This window comes from Natator depressus, chromosome 6 (genome assembly GCF_965152275.1).
Source record: "Natator depressus isolate rNatDep1 chromosome 6, rNatDep2.hap1, whole genome shotgun sequence".
NCBI lineage: Eukaryota > Metazoa > Chordata > Testudines > Cheloniidae > Natator > Natator depressus.
In genome coordinates, this window is record NC_134239.1 from 28,876,666 (window position 1) to 28,886,604 (window position 9,939).

At 40.0% G+C, this 9,939-nt stretch overlaps 1 protein-coding gene across 1 annotated transcript; it reads left to right on the forward strand.

Annotated features, from left to right (window-relative positions):
* Positions 1–7,076: 7,076 nt before the first annotated feature.
* Positions 7,077–9,430, forward strand: LOC141988865 (serum amyloid A-5 protein-like). The gene is made up of 3 exons (XM_074954889.1): positions 7,077–7,179; positions 8,228–8,366; positions 9,091–9,430. The coding sequence occupies exons 1-3, from the start codon at positions 7,077–7,079 to the stop codon at positions 9,230–9,232; spliced, it is 384 nt and encodes a 127-aa protein (XP_074810990.1). The 3' UTR covers positions 9,233–9,430.
* The last annotated feature ends 509 nt before the right edge of the window (positions 9,431–9,939 follow it).

The following is a 9,939-nucleotide window of genomic DNA, read 5'->3' on the forward strand; positions in this document are numbered from 1 at the left end:
TAACTAGTTATTGTCCTGTTTGAAGCGAGGACATTTTTATTTAACCTCTGAACTGGCTAAGTGTGAAGACTGTGCCCATTCTTGAGTTGTAAAGGAGGTTTCTGAGCTGACCTATTTAGAAATATTCTGATATCAGATCTCATTACTATGTGCAGGGAGGCCAATGTTTTCACCACAGGGCTTTTAAAATTTAAATAATTGCAGGACCTCACTTTAATCTAGCATTGGTACATATTGTCCTTGGTATTTCATCCAAAGAAACTATGATCATAGGTTCACTTGCAGGCCTTTAATGAGGATTGTTTTCAAATGTTGATTTTGAACATGATGACTATGATACAAAGGAGCTTATATCTTAGTGGAGGCAAATAATGGGAAAACTTTTCAATTCACAACTACTGCAGTGATGCACTTCTGGGATGACTCCTGCTATTTAGAGACAGGCTAAGATTTGTGTCTGTGACAAGGTAAGTGAGCTAATATCTTTTATTGGAATAACTTCTGTTGGTGAGGTGTTTGTGCATGTCCTCAATTTTATGGAAAAGTAGGGATTAAACTATGGGGGATAAGTGTAAAGTAAATAATTTAGTTAATGATATTTAACTATAAACTGTCTAGGATAACCTTTGTTTCCTCTTTCCAGTGATGCCAGGGAAGGTTGGCAGAGTGACGTTAGCGGCAGAGGAGCCGAAGACACACGTCAAGACCAGGAGGCAAATGCATGGGGCAGAAGTGGAGGAGACCCAAACCGCTACAGACCAGAGGGCCTTCCCTCGAAATACTAATGCGGCCTGTAATACTTTACAATGGTTCCATTTTTCTACCAGCTGTGCAAAACCACAATAAATAAAATCTTAAATTTCTGAAGCTCTCAGTGAATGAACAAACACCCTCAGCTACATTAGAAAGGATAAAAAGCAATATACATACTAATCTTCATGATTTGGGGCCAAAGGTAACCCTTAACTGCCCGGGATTTCGAAGAATCTTCCAGATTATTTAATGATTGCCCTTTACTTTATTTGTTGCGTATTCCTGTGAAGCAGCGGGCACTGGCCACTGTCAGAGACAGGCTACTGGGCTATTGTGATACATTATGATAATTCTCCTTTTTATTGTTGTCCCCATTTTACAGACAGGGATCTGAGAGATGTTAATTGACTTGCCTAACGTCACAGGGGAGTCTATAGCAGAGCTAGGAATGGAGTCCAGTCCTCTAACCATAAAAGCATCCTACCTGGCTAATTAGTTCGGGACGTACAAAGTTTTAGGTATCATGGCAAAAACATGGCCAATGGGGGCTGCGGGAAGCAGCGCAGGCCAAGGGACTTGCTGGCCGCCCTTCCCGCAGCCCCCATTGGCCTGGAGTGGCGAACCGCGGCCAGTGGGAGCCGCGATCGGCCGAACCTGCGGACGCGGCAGGTAAACAAACCGGTCCGGCCCACCAGGGGCTTTCCCTGAACAAGTGGCGGACCGGCTTTGAGAACCACTGATCTAACCAATTGAGGCTATGTCCGCACTACAAAGTTCAAAGCGCTGCCGCAGGTGTCAGTGTCTGGATTAGCTCTGAGCACTGGGAGCCGAGCCTGTCCACAGTAGCGCTTTAAAGTGCTCAAACTTCTTGCGCTGGGGGGTGTGTGTGTATGTGTGTGTTTTCACACCCCTGGGCCAGCAAGTTAGAGCTCTTTAACTTGCTAGTGTAGATCATCCCTGAGATTTAATTCAGTGAAACATTTTACATATATCCCCTCAGAAACAAAGAATCCCTTATCACTGTATCTGATTGCATAGAGTCTCATCGTCATTTCCCAAGTTGTCTTATCTGCTGCTGGGATTCCCTGAATTTTTAATTCTAATTTTTTCATCTTATTTTTAAAGCAGATGTTTATTCTGTTTGATCATCTGACGTCCACTCTGACTGAAAATCTGGCCTAGTGTCAAAACTTTGTTTTGATTCAATCCACCAATGGGGATTGCATTTTTGCAACTGTTATTTTGCCTCTCAATCCAGCCCTTAGTGTTTTTCCGCATGCCATTGCTTGTGTGTACAATTTGATTCTCAAATATTCAATAAAGGCAGTATACTAGCTCCTATAACATCTTTCTCAAAGGCAAAAATCTGTTGCAATTTTTGCTGAACATTAGAACTCCAATAGTGGATCAGACAAATAGTCCGTCTAGTCTAGTATCCTGTCTTCTGACAGCGGCCAGTGCCAGGTGCTTCTAAGGGAATGAACAGAACAGGCAATCACTGAGTGAACCATCCCATTGTCCACTCCCAGCATCTGGCAGTCAGAGGACGGTTTAGGGACACACAGAGCATGGAGCTGCATCCCTGATTATCTTAAGAATGGCCCTACTGGGTCAGACCAAGGGTCCATCTAGCCCAGTATCCTGTCTTCCGACAGTGGTCAGTGCCAGGTGCCCCAGAGGGAATGAACAGAACAGGTAATCATTAAGTGATCCATCCCATGTCGCTCATTGCTAATTTCTGGCAAACAGAGGCTAGGGACACCATTCCTGCCCATCCTGGCTAATACCTATCCTCCATGAATTTATCTAGTTCTTTTTTTGAACCCTGTTATGGTCTTGGTCTTCACAACATCCTCTGGCAAGGAGTTCCACAGGTTGACTGTGTGTTCAGTGTGAAGAATACTTCCTTTTGTTTGTTTTAAACCTGCTGCCTATTAATTTCATTTGGTGACCCCTAGTTCTTGTGTTATGATAAGTAGTAAACAACACTTCCTTATCTACTTTCTCTACACCAGTCATGATTTTATAGACCTCAATCATAACTCCCCTTAGCCATCTCTTTTCCAAGCTGAAAAGTCCCAGCCTTATAGAATCCTAGAATATCAGAGTTGGAAGGGACCTCAGGAGATCATGTAGTCAAACCCCCTGCTCAAAAGCAGGACCAATCCCCAATTTTTGCCCCGGAATCCCTAAATGGCCCCCTCAAGGATTGAACTCACAACCCTGGGTTTAGCAGGCAAATGCTCAAACCACTGAGCTATCCCTGCCCCCATCTATATGTCTTATTAATCTCTCCTCATATGGAAGCCGTTCCATACCCCTAATAATTTTTGTTGCCCTTTTCTGAAACTTTTCCAATTCCAATATATCTTTTTTGAGATGGGGCGACCACATCTGCACGAGGTATTCAAGATATGGGTGTACCATGGATTTATATAGAGGCAACATGATATTTTCTGTCCTATTATCTATCCCTTTCTTAATTATTCCCAGCATTCTGTTTGCTTTTTTGACTGCCACTGCACAATGAGTGGATGTTTTCAGAGAACTATCCACAATGACTCCAAGATCTCTTTCTTGAGTAGTAACAGCTAATTTAGACTCCATCATTTTATATTTATAGTTGGGATTATGCTTTCCAATGTGCATTACTTTGCATTTATCAGCATGAAACTTCATCTGCCATTTTGTTGCCCAGTCACCCAGTTTTGAGAGATCCTTTTGTAGCTCTTCGCAGTCTGCCTTGGTCTTAACTGTCTTTAGTAATTTTGTATCATCTGCAAATTTTGCCACCTCACTGTTTACCCCTTTTTCCAGATAATTTATGAACATGTTGAATAGGACTGGTCCCAGAACACACCCCTGGGGGACACCACTATTTACCTCTCTCCATTCTGAAAACCGACCATTTATACCTACCCTTTGTTTCCTATCTTTCAACCAGTTACCAAACCATGAGAGGACCTTCCCTCTTATCCCGTGGCAGCTGCATAAGAGTCTTTGGTGAGGGACCTTGTCAAAGGCTTTCTGAAAATCTAAGTACACTATATCCATGGGATCCCCCTTGTCCACATGCTTGTTGACCCCCTCAAAGAATTCTAGTAGATTGGTGAGGCATGATTTCCCTTTACTAAAACCATGTTGACTCTTCTCAACAAACTATGTTCATCTATTTGTCTGACAATATTGTTCTTAATTATAGTTTCAACCAGTTAGCCTGGTACTGAAGTCTGGCTTACAGGCCTGTAATTGCTGGGATCACCTCTGGAGCCCTTTTCCAAAATTTGCGTCATATTAGCTATCCTCCAGTTGTCTGGTACAGAAGCTGATTTAAATGATAGGTTACGGACTACAGTGAGTAGTTCTGCAATTTCACATTTGAGTTCCTTCAGAACTCTTGGGTGAATACCATCCTGTCCTGGTGACATATTGCAGTTTAATTTATCAATTTGTTCCAAAACCTCCTCTAATGATACCTCAATCTGGGACAGTTCCTCAGATCTGTCACCTAAAAAGAATGGCTCAGGTTTGGGAATCTCCCTCACATCCTCAGCTGTGAAGACTGATGCAAAGAATTCATTTAGTTTCTGTGCAATGTCCTTGTCATCCTTGAGTGCTCCTTTAGCACCTCGATTGTCCAGTGGCCTCACTGGTTGTTTAGCAGGCTTCCTGTTTCTGATGTACTTAAAATTGGTTTTGCTATTACTTTTTGAGTCTTTGGCTAACTGTTCCTCAAATTCTTTTTTGGCCTTCCTAATTGTATTTTTACACTTCATTTTCCAGTGTTTATGCTCCTTTCTATTCTTCTCACTAGGATTTAACTTCCACTTTTTAAAGGATGCCTTTTTACCTCTCACTGCTTCTTTTACTTTGTTATTTAGCCCTGATGGCTCTTTTTTCGTTCTCTTACTATGTTTTTTAATTTGGGGTACACACAGGGGTGAAAGTAACTTAAAGGACTTACGTAGGGCTGGGGTTCTGAGCAGCAGGGGGCAGGGCCTCAACCAGAAGAGGCAAGGACTTTAAATCCCCGGGTCCTTTAAATCGAGATTTAAAGGGTGCGGGGCTCCAGCTGTGGGAGCGGCGGCTGGGAGCCCTGGGCCCTTTAAATCACCACCAGAGCCCTATGGTAGCAGCAGCTGTGGCAGCAGCCAGGAGCCCCGGGGCTCCCAGCATGATTCAGCCTAATATGTCATTTTGTTGTCAAGGCTAATACTGTTGAATGTAGACACTTCCAAAAGCTTTGTTCATGGCAGGTATTTTGTATGAGCTATTGTCCAAGGGAAATTTTCAGAACATCTCCAAAATGCTTTTAAAGCTTGGACAATATATGAGTGAATTATTTCAGCACAGGAATGATTATTCCTTTTTAGGAGAATATACCCAGTTAACTTTCCATACATCATGAGAACTTATGAAAGGGCGAGGTGGTGGATTATGTATTTAATATGTCTTCAGTCACATGTCCTACTGTCCTACTTCAATAATATATAAAGTTTCCATTGCTGAGAAATCACTTGTGAGCTTTACATAGAATCTCAAGTTACAGAGTGGTGGTGAAAGAAGTAAAATAACCATAAATAATTGAAAAGAACAAACTATGACATCTGGAACATGCAGGAAGAAATTTGACACCTTCAGGGAAGAAATTCTGCAGAAGAAGCCAACCAGTGAGGAGGTTCAAAGCGAGATTGGTCAACAGGGCATTAAGCAAGAACAATACAGCTACTGTCTGTTCTCTTTACAAGTCATAGAATTATGTTGGGCTAGCATGTGGGACTGATTTAGCACTGTTTCATAAGACCTTCCCAGTCATGATGACTTTATTCAGATTACATTCCCAGAAGAATCACACTGAACATTTACAAAAACTGTGTTTTAGTTTACAAACTTTAAAGGGCAAAGTCTGACCTGAAGTAGCGGATACTTATCTGCATCTTTCGATTTAGAATCAACAGGAGTTTTACATTTTATCTCCCATGCACTGATCTGAAAATGTAAACTGTATTTACGCCATTTAAATAAAATTTTGATAGTTAAGATTAGTATTTATCAGAAATAAAAACACACTTTACAAAGTACCCTGAATTCCTGATAGAGCTGATGATTCCAATCGACTTGTAATATTTTGAATTAAAAGATTATTTTGAAACTGTTCATATAACTGCATGTAGCTTATGGCTTAGATCTTGCCAACAAAATTACACAATAAGTTAACTGCTATTCAGACAAATTAACCTCCCTCCTTAGAGATCATAATGGTGGTAATAAAAGCTAGTTGTTTTCCAAAATTCAAAATTTTGTAATATTTCCATCAAAATTTAAAAGGGAAAAAATGAAAATGTCTGCAAAGATGACATCCCATTTCTGACCAGCTCTAGTAATTTTTTCTATTACTATAGCCTCTTGGAGCAGGACCCATTGGCTAGGCACTGTACAAACAGAACAAAAAGATGGGTTCATGCCCCAACAAGCTGATGGCAAAGGCTTCTCCAGCTACCTTTGCCATCTCTTTTGAGATCCCCTAATTACAAATATACATAAGGATAGAACTGACTTGGCATTTATGGTATATGCATGATGATTACTTAAAGCTTCTACATAAAAATATTGCTCATTTCACCAATTAAAAAAAATTAGAAGAAAGTCCGAAAAAGTAACTGCCTGCAACTTCCAGTAAATGATGGACATTTCATCATATTAGGCACTAGTTAAGTAATAGATAGTTAGATCTATAGAGAGACAATACAGATATTGACCAATTCAAACCAGGAAGCCTTGAGAAGAAATAAAGGAACATAGAAGCAATGTTGGCATTCAACAAGCAAAGAATTGCCCAATTTGAATTTAGCCACGTTTCTATAAATTATTTCCAATTTCCTCTTTGAGATAAGGCTTCCTATAAATATAGTCTTGTGAGACTCCATCAGACAGAACTCCATTTTTCCAGGGCTTTGCAATACAGCAGTGGTAAGTTTCATTCCATATGGAAACTTCATATTTGTACCACTTTACCTTGTTTTGTATTCAATTTTTGTCTTCGAACAAGTGATTTTTATTATGTAAAAATTTAAGCAGAAATGAAAACTTCTATCTTTACAACTTATGTCCCAGCCTGGTGCTCTGATGGCAGAGAGCATTTCATTTTTCTGAGTTGAAATCAGCACTTTGGTAACACTTTTGAATTGTGTGTGACCCTGAAGATCCATGTACCTGTTCCAAAGCAGATATAAGAGGAATTTACATTATGTCTGGAGTCTTTAAAAGATTGCCCAGTTTTCTGACATATATTCTCCTTCTATTACAGCCTAAAGAAGTGAACCATGAAGTTCTATAACTGCATGTTGTTATTGTCCCTGGTACTATGTGTCAGTGCCCAGAACTGGTTCACTGATGCTGGATCATTCATAAGGGATGCTTATCGAGGTATGATTTTTACTAACTGCTTGTTCTTCATCAAAACTGTCCTCAGCACGGTGTAGATATAAAGCTAAGCCAAAGACAGGAGATCTAGAACAATTTTTGATAAATTCTGGTGGATAAGAAATTTACACAGTTAGTCACAAAAAGATACATTAGAATTTTTTTCTGATTCCTTAAAACGATGCAGTTTTAGGTCCCTCATTGGGAGTCCAAGCACAAGGCTGCCTGAACCAGAGCAAATCAGATGGCAGGTATGGGCCATAGATTGTACAAAGTCCTATGGATCATAATTAAACAGATATTTTCACCAGACAAGATTCACTTAACATTTAGCAAGATGTTTAACTGCAACCTGTGCACCCAGCTGACCATGTTCTGACTTTAACTGTTTCAATTTCCTGATGTGGATCTCAGAGGGTCTAGTAAAATCTGAAGGCATATATATGCATTGATAACTAATGGATAACTTTTATTTCCTTCTCCAGAGGTGTCACCTAGTGGAAGCTTCAGTTAATAAAATAGCATAAATGGCTGCAAATCCCTGTACCTCTAAGGGGAGTCCTGAGTATCAAGGAGAGTTGGGCAATTTTTTTTTTCCAAATACACCAAAAAATACATTTCACAGGGCACTGCAACTTTTTGCAAACTTGGGTCAAATTTGGCAAATAGTTTTGGCTGAAAAAAAAAACTTTAATAATTTTCACAGTGAAGTATTCTGACATTTTGCTGCAGAAATGTCTATTCAAATCAACCTGAACAATACTATTTCTGTTTTTCATTTTCATGAGAAAAACCATAACAAATCAGTTTTGGTTTGAAACTAAACAGTCTTTTTTGGATTTCTCAGATCTTCCACTGAACCAAAAAATCAAGTATTTGCTCAATGGTATATAAGAGCCTCACTGCCTTCTCTAGAAGCACTGTACTTGGAAGCCACAGTGGGGAAGTGAGAAGAATGGTGCTTGACGACTTCAGAGGAATGTGGGTGGAATAACCTCAAAGTTTTGTTTTAAATTTTCAGTGTCTCTATAATCCTTTCTCTCTTCTCCAGGCGCTGAGGATATGTGGCGTGCATACAGCGACATGCGGGAGGCGAATTATAAAAATTCAGATAAATATTTCCATGCTCGTGGGAATTATGATGCTACCCAAAGAGGGCCTGGCGGTAAATGGGCAGCAGAAGTTATTAGGTAATGGATTCCACTTGGATTATGAGTTAAAAGTCGGCAGAGAGCTATGCAATCAAATTACTATGAAGTACATTGTAATTCATAACTAGTTATTGTCCTGTTTGAAGCGAGGACATTTTTATTTAACCTCTGAACTGGCTAAGTGTGAAGACTGTGCCCATTCTTGAGTTGTAAAGGAGGTTTCTGAGCTGATCTATTTAGATATATTCTCAGATCAGATCCCATTACTATGTGCAGGGAGGCCGATGTTTTCACCACAGGGCTTTTAAAATTTAAATAATTGCAGGACCTCACTTTAATCTAGAATTGGTACATATTGTCCTTGGTATTTCATCCAAAGAAACTATGATCATAGGTTCACTTGCAGGCCTTTAATGAGGATTGTTTTCAAATGTTGATTTTGAACATGATGACTATGATACAAAGGAGCTTATATCTTAGTGGAGGCAAATAATGGGAAAACTTTTCAATTCACAACTACTGCAGTGATGCACTTCTGGGATGACTCCTGCTATTTAGAGACGGCTAAGATTTGTGTCTGTGACAAGGTAAGTGAGCTAATATCTTTTATTGGAATAACTTCTGTTGGTGAGGTGTTTGTGCATGTCCTCAATTTTATGGAAAAGTAGGTATTAAACTATGGGGGATAAGTGTAAAGTAAATAATTTAGTTAATGATATTTAACTATAAACTGTCTAGGATAACCTTTGTTTCCTCTTTCCAGTAATGCCAGGGAAGGTTGGCAGGGTGGCATTAGCGGCAGAGGAGCCGAAGACACACGTCAAGACCAGGAGGCAAATGCATGGGGCAGAAGTGGAGGAGACCCAAACCGCTACAGACCAGAGGGCCTTCCCTCAAAATACTAATGAGCCTGTAATACTTTACAATAGTTCTATTTTTCTCTTAGCTGTGCAAAACCACAATAAATCAAATCTTAAAATACTAAAGCTCTCAGTGAATGAACAAACATCCTCACCTACCACCACCGTAAGCCATATTAGCAATAATAAAAAACAATATCGGATACAAATCTTCATGATTCGGGGACAAAGGTAACCCTTCACTGCCCCAGATTTGGAAAAAACTTCCAGATTATTTAATGATTGTCCTTTACTTGATTTCTTGCATATTCCTGTGAAGCAGAAGGCACTGGCCACTGTCAGAGACAGGCTACTGGAATATTTTGATTCATTATGGTAATTCTCCTTTTTATTATTATCCCCATTTTACAGACAGGGATCTGAGAGATGTTAATTGACTTGCCTAACATCACAGGGGAGTCTGTAGCAGAGCTAGGAATGGAGTCCAGTCCTCTAACCATAAGACCATCCTACCTGGCTAATTAGTTGGGGGCATAAAAACCACCCTACAAAGGTTTAGGTATCATGGCAAAAAAAAAAAAAAAAGTCTGAGGAAGAGCTCTGTGCAACTGGAAAGCTTGTCTCTCTCCCCAGCAGAAGTTGGTCCAATAATAGACATTATTACCTCACCCATCTTGTGTCTCTAATAGCCAGAGAGCAATACAGCTGGAACAACACTGCAATTAACCTCTCATCCCACTCTTGAACAAAAG